At 47.9% G+C, this 12,817-nt stretch overlaps 1 protein-coding gene across 3 annotated transcripts; it reads left to right on the top strand.

The window, feature by feature from the left end:
* Nucleotides 1–1,327: 1,327 nt before the first annotated feature.
* On the top strand, nt 1,328–12,059 carry pxylp1 (2-phosphoxylose phosphatase 1). Of its 3 annotated transcripts, none has more exons than XM_078107228.1 (6): nt 1,328–1,500; nt 2,535–2,681; nt 5,902–6,090; nt 7,200–7,326; nt 10,343–10,482; nt 10,584–12,059. In XM_078107228.1, the coding sequence occupies exons 2-6, from the start codon at nt 2,600–2,602 to the stop codon at nt 11,576–11,578; spliced, it is 1,533 nt and encodes a 510-aa protein (XP_077963354.1). In that variant the 5' UTR covers nt 1,328–1,500; nt 2,535–2,599; the 3' UTR covers nt 11,579–12,059. The 3 variants fall into 3 exon arrangements, with proteins under 3 accessions (XP_077963354.1, XP_077963357.1, XP_077963350.1); XM_078107231.1 differs by lacking the exon at nt 1,328–1,500 and adding an exon at nt 1,566–2,046; XM_078107224.1 differs by lacking the exons at nt 1,328–1,500; nt 2,535–2,681 and adding an exon at nt 3,981–4,188.
* The last annotated feature ends 758 nt before the right edge of the window (nt 12,060–12,817 follow it).

Below are 12,817 nucleotides of genomic sequence, written 5' to 3'. Positions count from 1 at the left end.
TCTTCCATTTTGTTTTACAGTCACACCAAATTCCTTCTGCTGGTGATCATAAATCATTAAAAAGAACAAAAGACAAATTATAACACAAGCAGTCAAGATATGACCGACGTACAAGTATCAGCTTCCTGTGGACCTGCGTTGTTCTGTTGGTTTATCTAAATAATTCCAAATAATACTGAAACATTTTAAGCTCCTCATAGTATTTAAACAGTCTGACTGTGGGATATCATTTTTTAAGACAGATTGAAAGAGAATTTTATTTTCTTAACCAACCATGAACTTTCTTTTAAACAAACTATGCTGCCTTTTCCCCAACCGAGCTAGAGTACGACTCTTTAAAAAAAAAAAAATAATAATACGTATACGTATATGTAATACTCACTTTAATAACAAACCTGTCCGTCTCAACTTACTTGTTATTCGTACACACATTATACATTTTAATATTTCTATTCTCTCCATGTAACCGTGATATTTTTGTGAACGGGGTTATTGGTCTCGTTCGTCGTCGTCTGCACTTGAACGCACCACTGGCGGAGGCCGTGAAGGCAGCATGTGCGCTGCGCTGGCAGGTCCAGCAGATGGGGCAGTGAGGTCGGGATTCTGAACGCGCCACGACGCAGCCTCGCTTTTCTCCCACGTGCGTCAAGATACGGAGAGAGTGCGAACACGTGATGTTTTCAAAATAAAAGCAGAATTAGTAACGTCTAATGACATGGTTCTGAAGACAAAATGTGGCCACTGATGCAATGGATGGGATCTGTTGATATACTGTGCTTTGCATGATTGCAAATTTGACTACATCCCAGATGAGTTCATCCTGTGAGCTTCAACCCTGTGGCTGCAACATGAAAGAACTGCAAAACTTTGCTTATTACATATGGATTAGGATTGAAGGACTCAAGGAAAAGTGTCATTATGCAACGCGCAAGGCAGCCCAACGCAATTCATTTTCATCCCATCTGCAACACAACAAACGCATGACAAACAAAACAAATAAAACAGAAGCACATCCCTGTAGTGCATTTTTAAATTTGCACCATAAAGAATGTAAATAGCATTCATGTAGTGCATTTTTTAATTTGCACCATAAAGAATGTAAATAGCAGCAACAAAAAACATTATCTAGGGATCAATGTATGTATAAATGTATGTATCCTTCATTGTTTTGTCCATTTATTTGTGGGTACGGTGAGAGCAACGTAACAGCTGTCAAATTCCATATGAAACCTTACAAGACAATGAATGTGAGTCAAATATACACTCACATAAATAAATATATCAATCGTATATATTCCGTTGTGACACAAAAGTATCGCGTTTTCATGTCTCAGCCACAAGATCGTGGCGAACTTATTTTGAAAGGCAGCCACCGGAAGTGGCGCTTGCGTCTCCACGACAAGCGGCTTGACGCCGGGTCTCCGTCGCGGCAGTCGGAGAAACCGAAGCGGTGGATTCAAGTATTTTAAACGTCGGTCCTCCGCCTCTCGGTTCCCGCAGGTAAGCGGAGGGGTGGTCGTGGTTTGGGGGTCTTCGGGGGCGCGATGTGCTCTTACTTTAGGAGACTCTCTCGGCGGTCCGGTTGTTGTTTGTTTTAAATACCTCGAGCCGGCTGGTCGCCCGTTCAGGGGGGCGGGGGGGGGGCGGCACAGCAGATTAACGCGCACGCATTAGCGCACGCCAATGCGCACGCGACACACGCAACAAGTCCGCACAGATAACGAATGGAAGTGAGCAGAAGTCCCTTTAGTCCCGGTGTCTCCCTTCGGCTAACGGACGAGGTTAAAGAACGTTACGTTAAGTAGCTAGCGGTAGCTAACTGTTAGCCAAATTAACGTCACTTAAGGCACTTTTCCTCCGGTGGCGCGGAGCTCAGCGGGGCGTCGCTTCGCTCGCCCGACGACTGCGTGTTTTTCGGTGAATGAACGTTCCCGCTAAAGACCCGGCGTTTGCGGCGCGACAATAACGTGGAAAAAAAATAGCGTGATGTTAAATACAAAAAACGGGACCAGCCGGTCTCCTTAACCGTAACTCGTCACGTGGCAGGTGTGTGTGTGTGTATAAGTCTTTACTTCGCTCGATTACGTGTTTTCGTTTTGTTTATATGTTCGTGTGACGTGTTCATACGTTTGTAATCGGTATCTGTGCGTCAAGGCACCGGGCGGGATGTGGAGGCGGTGAAGCATCGTCTGCGCGTATTTTTAGAGCTCCTAATCATAGGGTTTGGATTGTGAGGCCACATTTACTGCACTTTTTGAGTCTTCTCCTTTCCTCGTGTCCCTGATCGCAGTTTGCACGGAAATAAATAACTGCTGTTTTCTTTAATCGTGGAAAAAGCATCCAGGCTGTTTACGATGCTGCACACGTGACACTGGGAATCTAATGGTAGTTTTCATTCATTGTGATTAAAAAGTAATATACTGAACGTATGACCCGTTTCGGTTCTCTTTACTACTTACTATTTTAGCACTTGGCGTCATTTAGTCACCTAACCCAGTCGTTGCTGTGTGAGCTCACTAACTGTTTGTGTCCAGCCTGCAGGGATGGGCCGCGATCTGGATGGCTGACCGTCAGGGACGAGGACCAATCGCACGACGAGATGCTGGCTCGCAACCGCTTCCTCCTCCTGGTGCTGGTGGGCGGGGCGGCGCTGGCCATCATCAGCCTGAGCCTGCAGTTCTGTAAGTGCCCCGCTTTGGCTCGGCCTGACTTCCAAACATGGTCATTCTCTCGCCTCGGCGTTTCCATTTGAAAGGGGAAACCGACCATTCCGTTGACGTTGCGTGCTTGTTTGTGCTGCACATGCTTTGCACATCCTTTCTTCGTGGTCCCATTGAAAGAGACCCCATTCATACCAAAACAAAGCTCAATCATCTGTAGGCTTTCTTCCTATTAATATCCAGCACCAGCCGATGTACACTCCTGATGCTCTGAAACACCCTCGGGAGATCAGATCTGCCTCGCTGTACATAATTGTGTCCCCCGCCCACATCCCTCCATCAGGTCATTGTTCAGCGTCTCCTGTAGGTATTGTCTAGAGACGATGTATCCTCGCCAGCCCGCAGTGAATGCAAGGAAACCGGCGCTGGGGTCTGTGGAGACGAGCTCTCCTGCAGTGGAAGTGCTCATTAGAGGGAGATTAGAGGAACAAGGGTGTGGGAGCAGGTGAGGGAACGAAGCACGAAGGGAGAAATGAAACTTCAGTGCGGTGGAAGTGTTCAAGGTGCTCGGGAGCAACCCTATAGAATTAGACTTCTAAATCTCCTTCACACACAAACATACATGCAACCCCACCCCCACCTCCAAGGAGGACAGGCGCAGCCAGCGAGGGGACACGTCCTGGGAGAACATGAGGGGAGGAAGGATGTGATTGTAGGTTGCCTGTGTTTTTGTCTCTCTCGTAAACCTACATCATCCAATGAAATGATAGCGTTGACAATGTCTCGGCAAACAAGCACATTTCAGGAACTTTTTGCTTGGAAAGTGTCGGTGTTTTCTGTGTTCCCAGTAAAACGTTAGATTCCTGTTGATCTGTGAATGAGGCCGACGTGTTCTGACTTGGAAACGGGCCTGAGGTCATTGGTTTTCCGCCGGCCTTTTAAACCAATGACATTATATTGGTGATCCTTTGACTTTTCCTCTTTTGCGACATTTTGGCTCTTTATTGAAGACTTTACAATTCTGAAATGAATTTCGGTGAAATTCACATCCACCGTCTCTGGATGACAAAGAGGATTTATGTGCTGCGCAACGGTCACCGGCTGCATCGCCCCGTGCGGGTGGTTTCCTCACACACACAGTACCTACCCTGTGTCAATATTAGTGTCATCTTCTCCCCTCGGTTTTGGTAACTACAGTGGTGCCAGTACAGAGAAGTCCGATAAGTGTTCAGGCCGCGTGTGTGTGTGTGTGTGTGTGTGTGTGTTAATGCGCTCCACAACAGCCCCATTGTGTAGGTGACTGTGGCTGCGTTGGCCTCCAAACGTTTGGCTGGTGTGTGCGTGTGAGGTTGGCTTGGAGTGGGCGGCGGCAGTGTATAAGGCCTGGTGTAATGGGGAGGGGGGGGGGTTGGGGGGGGGGCACAGGTTGTGGAATGAATGGGCTCCAGTGTTGCGTTGCCCGGACCGAGCAGTCGTCTGAAAATGGTCTCCGCCGGCGCTGCACACCTTCTCCTCTTCCTCCTCAGCGGTGAGTTCATGCAGAGGAATCCACGGGCTTTGTAATGGAGACTTCATACGTCTTCACCAGGATTTCACCGCTTATTGAACTTCAGCTTTTAGACCGGCGTCTGACTTGAGACCAGCGAGGATTGAGAAGTTGAGTTTTATGAAGACTATTCATCCACTATTCATCAACTTCTCTTACAAGCTGAAAAGAACACTGCCTTTTGTCGAGGTCAAGGTTAGATTCTGTTTTATTAAACAATCAGTTTTGGGGCTGCCAAGGAATATTATTTTCAGCATTGATAAATCTCTCAACCATTTATGATCATTTAATTGGTAAGTTGTTTTGTACCCAGAAGTTCAGTAGGGAAAAGTAGTTGTGCTGTTTGCACCCGTTGACATATTCAAAAGTCTTTTGAATATAAAAGCTGCAACAACCTAATTGTTTGCTTGAATAACTGTTACAGATCCATGACTGACTAATTGACTTGTCATTGCGACTCATCTGTGGATTATAATTTTGTCTGTAAAATGTAAGAAAACTGAGAAATCCTCGTCATATTTGTCCAGTGTCATGTTCATATATTTTTGGATTGCTTGTTTTGTCGCCCCAACACTGGAGGTAACAGTGGACTCGGCCTCATGTCTGCTGCTTCAAACTGTGTTAAAACACAACGCACACAGCAAACATCAGCTGATTGATATTTGTACGTCTCGCTGATAAGAGGAAATGGAAAAGCGATCACTGTCTGAATGCAAGGCGGCGGGAGAGAGACGGCGTGTAGCTATTTACCTACACTTGTGTGGCTGATTTTAAATGGAGGTGTTGTCATAGCAACGATAAACCATGAGCTCTTTGTGCCGGGCGATGCTGGCGACAGGGGGCCCGCCATCGGGCCGGGTGGGTTCAGCTCCTTTCCCCTTCAGAGTCGGCTCTTTGTGAATTCGGCCTTCCAGTTCCCACAACACCTCAGCTCCCATTGGGCCATTTTGGCCGGGGGTCACAGGTCATCGGTGTCCAGGCAACGCACTGGAAGCATTGAGGGGTTTTTGGGTACAGAGCTGTTGACATGGAGATGAGCTACAGTTGAATTGTTTTTGTCTTTATTTCAGCAGCCCTTTCACTCGTTTAGTCAGTTGGCCTTTTTTGCTTTTCTTGGTGCCGTTTAGCAATTGTTGCCTGTAAATGTCTCCTGATTTCGGATCCCTTCACATTACACATTATAGTCAGCAGCGTTGCTCAGTCAGTCGGTTCACCGCTTTGTTGCTAACTGAAATGAAGTGAAAATAGTAATGAAAATCTTACCTTTTCATTTTCAGTTTACCTTTCATGCCATCAATAAGTTGATATACAGTAACAATCATATGGATTGCTGTGCACTATGTTGATGTCTCCAGAGGAAGAGTTTTTGGACGGGATTGCTTCCCTTATTCTACCATCTATTATATATCTAAACTATTTCACTCAATACCTTTTATGACCAGATACCTGCGAGTAGCCCATCAGCCTCCACTCTACTTCTACTGCGCCACATAGTTTGAGAAACCAGAATCATCCGAGAAGTCGTCGTCTGAAACTGTAGGAAAAGGGGTCTGGAAAGAAAGTGACCCGGGTTGCGATTGGATGAACCAGCTGTCAATCAAAGAAGAGTGAAAAAACTCCATTCTGACAGGAAACTTCTCTTACATTTGTTTCCATACTCTCTCGCCCAACTTTGGTTCCTCTCTCTCCCCACAGGGAACCTGATCCCTGTCGCTCCCACGCTGGAGGAGCTGCCCTTCCAGCGGGCGGGTGGAGGCGGTGCGGCGGCCCCGGCGAAGAGCAGAAAGAGGGTTTTCCCGGCGCCTCACACCGAGGAGCCCGACCCCATATTGGAGGCCTACAGCTACTGCAACACCCCCAACCGCACCGAGCAGGCCTGGGAGGGTGAGAGCCAACCGCCCAGTCGTCCTTCACCCACCCGAGACGCTGATTGAATCTTACTCGGTTCATCTCGTCTTTTAGATTAGAAGTTATCGAAAATCCAATCGGGAACCAGTTTGTTGTTCAGGCGTCACAACGTTTTCAAAGTGTCCCTGTTTCTGTTCTCGGGTTGCTGTTAAACACTCACAGTCCACAGTCCATTCTTTGCGCAATCACAGGATTAGTTCCTCGTGCTGCTGCTGTGGATTTGTTTGATTTGTTCAATCATTATTTCTCAGGTCGAGCTCCTAAGTTGAGCACTTTTCCCCACTGAATGGTTCGGTTTTATAGAACCAGGCCATGGCGATACATGACATGCTACTTACATACTACATGCTACTTACATACTACATGCTACTTACATACTACATGCTACTTACATACTGCAGGCTACTTACATACTACATGCTACTTACGTGCTACAGGCTACTTACATGCTACAGGCTACTTACGTACTGCAGGCTACTTACGTACTGCAGGCTACTTACGTACTGCAGGCTACTTGCATGCTGCAGGCTACTTGCATGCTGCAGGCTACTTGCATGCTGCATGCTACTTGCATGCTGCATGCTACTTGCATGCTGCATGCTACTTACATGCTACTTACATGCTGCATGCTACTTACATACTGCATGCTACTTACATGCTACTTACATACTGCAGGCTACTTACATACTACATGCTACTTACATGCTACAGGCTACTTACATGCTACAGGCTACTTACGTACTACAGGCTACTTACGACTGCAGGCTACTTACGTACTGCAGGCTACTTGCATGCTGCAGGCTACTTGCATGCTGCAGGCTACTTGCATGCTGCAGGCTACTTGCATGCTGCATGCTACTTACATGCTACTTACATACTACAGGCTAACAGCTTTTTACAGCTAACCAATTAGCAGTCATTAGCATTAACTTTGAATTGTTTCTGCCAAGAACCAAGACAGTAAAGTTAAAAACAATAAGGTGAATGATTCCAGATTCTCATATAATCTATTACGCTCATCACTACGAGCGATACCTTTCACGTACACAGTTAGGCATCATAACGTTATGAGTCTTCTCTGACAGGTCACAGTCCGGCTGACTACAAGCTGCTGTCCGTCCAAGTGATGATTCGCCATGGCGACCGCGCCCCGCTCTACTACATCCCCAAAACCAAGCGACCGGCCATCGACTGCACCCTCTCCGCCAGCAGGTACACCTTCCGGAAACGTAAAAAGAATATGGATATATTTATTTTTGAGACTCCCTGGTTGCATCGACCCTCGTACCAAATATAATGCAATCTCGATTTAATCCCCCTGCAAGGATGTGAGCGTTGTTGACATCCCCTATCTTGCACGATTTGAGCAACGAGAGGAAAGCTCACACACACACACACAAGATTAATGTTGCTATCTTATATAATTCATAACGCAGTCTCATCCGTGTCCTTTTCCCACTGCTGTCGGCTCCGCGGCTCCTTCAGGAGGCTGATTGGTTTATTAAAAACCGGCACGCCCCCGAAATCAGCGGCTTCACACCCACATTGTGCGTGCACGTAGTCACCAACTGATGTATGCACGCGCCTCTCTGACAGCGGCACGACAACAAACTGCTGTTTTTGAATCCAGAATATTTTTAGTTTGGTCAGATGTTTGTTTTTAAATTGAATTAATTAATTAATTTCAGGGATAAACTCCCTGTGACCAATCCTCTAATATTCTTTGTGACGGCCCCGGACCGGAGTTGAGACTTATCCAATGACTTAATTCCGCACAAAGCTTTCCGCTGCAGCCACGTCGCCTCGCCACATCTGGACGCAGCTGTAATCTTTAGAGCTGGCCCGGTGACACTCGGCGGCGCTTCAGACTAATACAGGAGGATGCCGTGTACGTCCAGCTATTGGACATTGTCCAATGCCCTTGATCTTTGGACTTCAGCTGAAAGTAGGCCGTGCAGCACACAAGCCTCTTAGGGTGGAGGTTGGTGTCCACGCAGAAATGCACAGTAATCAGGTTGAGTACACTGATGTACTATTGTCTCTACTCAGGAAGTAAAGCCTCGTTGCGTTAGCCCCAGAACCACCAGTAGGTTGAACTTATTATTCCTTTATTAATATACAATTTTATATCACATAACACACTCAGCTGTTACTGCTTAATAAAGCCCATGTTTTGACTCCCGTCAATCAGCGTGCAGCGTCGCCCTAAAGCCTCTGCTGCTTTATGGTCTGTTTGACTCTAAATGGACCATCATTTCCTAAATGAACATCATGCTCTATTGAAGAAGACTTGAAACTAGAGATTGAGACCATAAACTCAAGTTCACAATGTTTACTGAGGGAATAAATCAAGAGAGAAGAAGAGTCATTTTCTCATAGACGTCAATTGGACCAGAGGAGTCGTGCTGGTCAGAGAGAATGCAGCGTTAAGAGATTTACTTCACTCAGAGTGAAGACCTACAAGAAAGAGAGCTCAGGTTTTCCTTTGCCAATGGAAGAAAACGAAGTGACATGGTGGCACGCCGCGGTTAGCATTTAGCTCAAGGTAGCGGCGTGCTCGATGCTAACCTCACACTTCTCTCTGAAACCAAGTTCAGTTTATAAGAGGACGAACGCAGAACGGCTGCGCTCACAGTGTCTGTTTGTCTTGTTTGTTGATATTTAATATTATTTCTATATTCATTGTGTTCTCGTAACAGGATTAGCGTGGTTTGTATTCAGACCGGGCTGTAATTACTGAGATGTGATCCACACCAGCATATGCCCAGGGAGTGTGTCTGTGTGTGTGTGTGTGTGTGTGTGTGTGCGTTGGCACCAGTAGCTTTCCGACCCGCTGTCTCCGTCTGCGGTTAACTGAGCTCTCTTCAGCAGGGAGCATCCCCCCCTTTCCCTGATCTCCCACCAGTACTACAGACTCAGTCAGGGGTTTTATTCTTTCTCCATTACGTTTTTTACTTTCATTTTTGCTTCGCACACTCTGAGTTTAAACCTCGTCATTTGCACTACATATTTCAGATGATGTTCACTGCGTTCAGTCAGTCACAACAAGCCTGCATTAAAGGTGATGAAGTAGTAGGCCCCCTTTTCTTCTTCACGCCCAAACCAGTGATAACTATGGAAACTGTGTGTGTGTGTGTGTGTGTGTGTGTGTGTGTGTGTGTGTGTGTGTGTGTGTGTGTTTGTGTCTGTATGCTCCTTTAATCTCTACAGGCTGAGCTGCAGCTCCCACAGCTTAAAAAAAAAAATGAAACCATAATCTTCAATCATCTCTGATCTATCAGGTCATGACTGCTCCCCTCGCTGCCCGTGTGCGTGTGTGCGTGCGTGTGTGTGTGTGTGTGTGTGTGTGTGGCGCGCATGCGCCTACATGTATTTATGCAAGTGTTTTGTCCCAAGGCCACTCATTATTTCGTCCTCTTACATCTCCATCTTAACACATTCCCTCCCACACACATGAACGTGTGTTAGAGAGACACCTGGTGGTAGAGACGGGAAGTGCAGGAGAGAAGGTTGTCATTAAGTATTCAATAAAGTAGTGAAGAATCAAACAATGTATACTAAGAGATAACTGGACCCACGTGAAGTAACGCCATTTAATTTGTTCATCTGTTTAAGTTGTCCAACACTGACCTGGAAAAATGTCTGCTGAAAATTAGGAAATTGTTAAATGTTAAATGTGAAGTCTCTTTTTAAAGCAAAATCACACTTGCTGTAAAGTGTTGTTCTTTCTCTTCAGGTTGTGATTTGCATTTTAAACCAATTTTCTAGATTATCTTTGACTGCATATCAAAATATTGTGTTGCCGAGACGCTTTAAATCCACCAGGACGAAGAGGTCCGAGGTCAAAAGTAAAAGCTGTGAACAGGAAGCTGCTGAGTGTCTTAGTTATGAGATAAAGGATCATACCATCCGGGCTTCAACGGGGGGGGGGCTCAATGTCTGATATCACGTAGAAAGAAACTGTTTGTTTGAGTGAATAAATCATTAAGATGTTCTGTTTAATGATAACATGCCACTGTTTAAATACACACATTACTCGCAACAAAGCGCATTCCGTTATTCTGAAACAACGGCGAAGCAATAATGTTGTGTAGGCTAATTCGACAGCATCAATGAAATGGAACTTTGTACAACCGTTGGAGCAGAAGTGAGTTCTTCCGGGTCACCTCGGCTGTAGTCAGAACCACAGCCATGTCTTTAAGTGCCGGTGTCCCTCTGCCGCCCTCAGGAAGCCCTCCCACCAGCTGCTGGACTCCTTCATCCGCCACATGGCCCAGGGGGGCCGCGGCCACTGGGAGCCCCCGCTGGGCTCCGTCCCCCGTCTGCCCAACCACAGCGCCTGCGAGATGGGGGAGCTCACGCAGACGGGTGGGCAGCCACACTTTCACAGTCTGCTTCAAAACTGTTTTCACGTTTGCGTTTCTGGTTTAATGCATCGGCGACTTCTCCCCCCCCACCCCCCCCTGCAGGTGTGGTGCAACACCTGCGCAACGGGCAGCTCCTCCACCAGGCCTACGCGCGCCACCGCCTCCTCCCGCCCGATTGGTCGCCCCGCCAGCTGTGGCTGGAGACCACGGGCAGGAGCCGCACCCTCCAGAGCGGACTGGCCTTCCTGCACGGCTTCCTGCCGGACTTCGACTGGAGCAAAGTGACGGCGCGCCACCAGCGGAGCACGCTGTTCTGCGACGCCGCCTGCGACTGCCCCGCCCGGAACCGCCACCTGGAGGAGGAGCAGAGGCGGCAGTACCGGCTCCGGGTGGGCGACGCGCAGCTGGAGAGGACTTACGCCGACATGGCGGAGACGTTGGGCCTGCCCACCCGCCAGCTCCGGGCCGCCAACCCCATAGACTCGCTGCTGTGCCAGCTGTGCCACGACATTCCTTTCCCGTGCGCCCCCGCGGGCGCCGGCGGGTGTCTGACGATGGCGCAGTTGGCGGTGATCCGCCGACAGCAGCTGGACGACGGGGTGGATCGGAGACAAGCGGGGCTGTACCACAAGTACGCCGTCCTGGCCATGTACCCGTACCTCAACCGGACCGCCGCCAGGATGGAGCGCATCGCCAGGGACAACGGGGCTGGCCGGCAGGCCCGCGGGGGCGGCGAGGAGGTCTTCACCCTGTCCTCGGCGCACGACGTCACCTTGGCGCCGTTGCTCAGCGCCCTGGGGCTGGAGGAGCCGCACCTGCCGCGCTTCGCCGCAAGAGTGGTCTTTGAGCTGTGGAAGAGTCCGAAGAGGAGAGGCGGCGGTAAAGGCGCGAAGGGGAAAGACGGGGAGCCGTTCATCAGGTTGCTATACAACGGCGAGGACGTGACGTTTCACGCCAGCTTCTGTCGCTCCCACGAGCGCCGCGCCAAACAGCCGCTCTGCCCCCTGAAGAACTTCCTGTCTTTTGTCAGGAGGGACATGTTCGGCACAGTCAACGCCACTTCCTACCAGGAGGCGTGCTACGGGCGGCGCGGTTGACCGCGTGGACTCGTGCGGATCTGTTGTCGTTGTTTTCCACTTTTCAAGATGGTGCACTTTTAAAGCCGCTCATAATGTCCTGAATGGTGACACACACACACTCTTAATACTGTACGTGATGTCTTTGTAAGATCAGTTTCTAACCTTTCTACACGCGTTTTTCTGTTTTTGTAATACTTGTGACGAGCAATTCAAGGGAAGTCGTACGGCACTTGGCCACTTTATTTCATTTTACATTCCACGTAAAATGTCTGTATTCCCAAAATGTTGGCGAGAAAAAGGGAACATTGATGCTGGAAATACTATGCTGGATTTATCATTCCTGGGAAATATTTTGAGTTTTTATAAATCTTCTCGCTTCCTTGTGTTAATTTTCAACTACAGAATATCTGTATTTTTAACAGTTTGTGACATAACTGATCCAATCCACTTTTTCGCTTGTTGGTTTCTAATAAACTTTTATTCTGAGCTGGCATTTCTATATCCGTGCCTGAGAAACAGTGTCTTTGGTATAAAGCATGTAGTTTATTTACATATATATATTTATTTATTTTACCATACGAGTATGAATGCAAAGTCTCTCCTATGAATCCACCACTAGATGGCGTGTTGGCTCCACACACCTCATGCAAACCCATCTGCTCGCATCAGTTATCCACTTTGTCACCGGTAGCACACAGTCGATATGCTTCTATGAGTGCCGCCCCCCCCCCTCTCAAGCCCCCCGGCCACCATGACAAGCCATGTGTCATCATCATTAGAAACATAATGCAACGCTGACAAGATCTCATTTGTTCGGCTCATTTTCAAAGTGCCTCAGCTGCTCTCACTGCTTTCCCCCCTCACAGAATCCTTCGAATGAGGAGAGAATCGACTGGGAAAGATAGTAATAACAACGGTGATTTGGTAAATTACACTGGCAGCATATGGATGTTGTATTCGTCCTGGCGGTAGGCAGCGTTTTTTTCTTGTTGACAAATGGCAACACAATCGATGCTTTCATTACAAAATGTCGTCGTGGAGGTTGTACAGAAGAAAAACTGTGTAATGAAACCGCTAAATTCATACAAAAAAGTGCCAACGCACACGTCCCGGGACCGCCCCTGAACGTCTGCGTGGAGAAACATGAGTCACGGCCTGAACTCCGGTTCACATCTCAATCCCCAAGTCGAGTCAAAGCGCTTAAAGCAATGCAAATGTATTCCCAAACTTCCCTCGGTCACGCCAGAACCTTCCCCC

Source organism: Gasterosteus aculeatus, chromosome 1 (genome assembly GCF_964276395.1).
Source record: "Gasterosteus aculeatus chromosome 1, fGasAcu3.hap1.1, whole genome shotgun sequence".
NCBI classification, from domain to species: domain Eukaryota; kingdom Metazoa; phylum Chordata; class Actinopteri; order Perciformes; family Gasterosteidae; genus Gasterosteus; species Gasterosteus aculeatus.
This window is presented reverse-complemented; position numbering and strand designations above follow the sequence as displayed.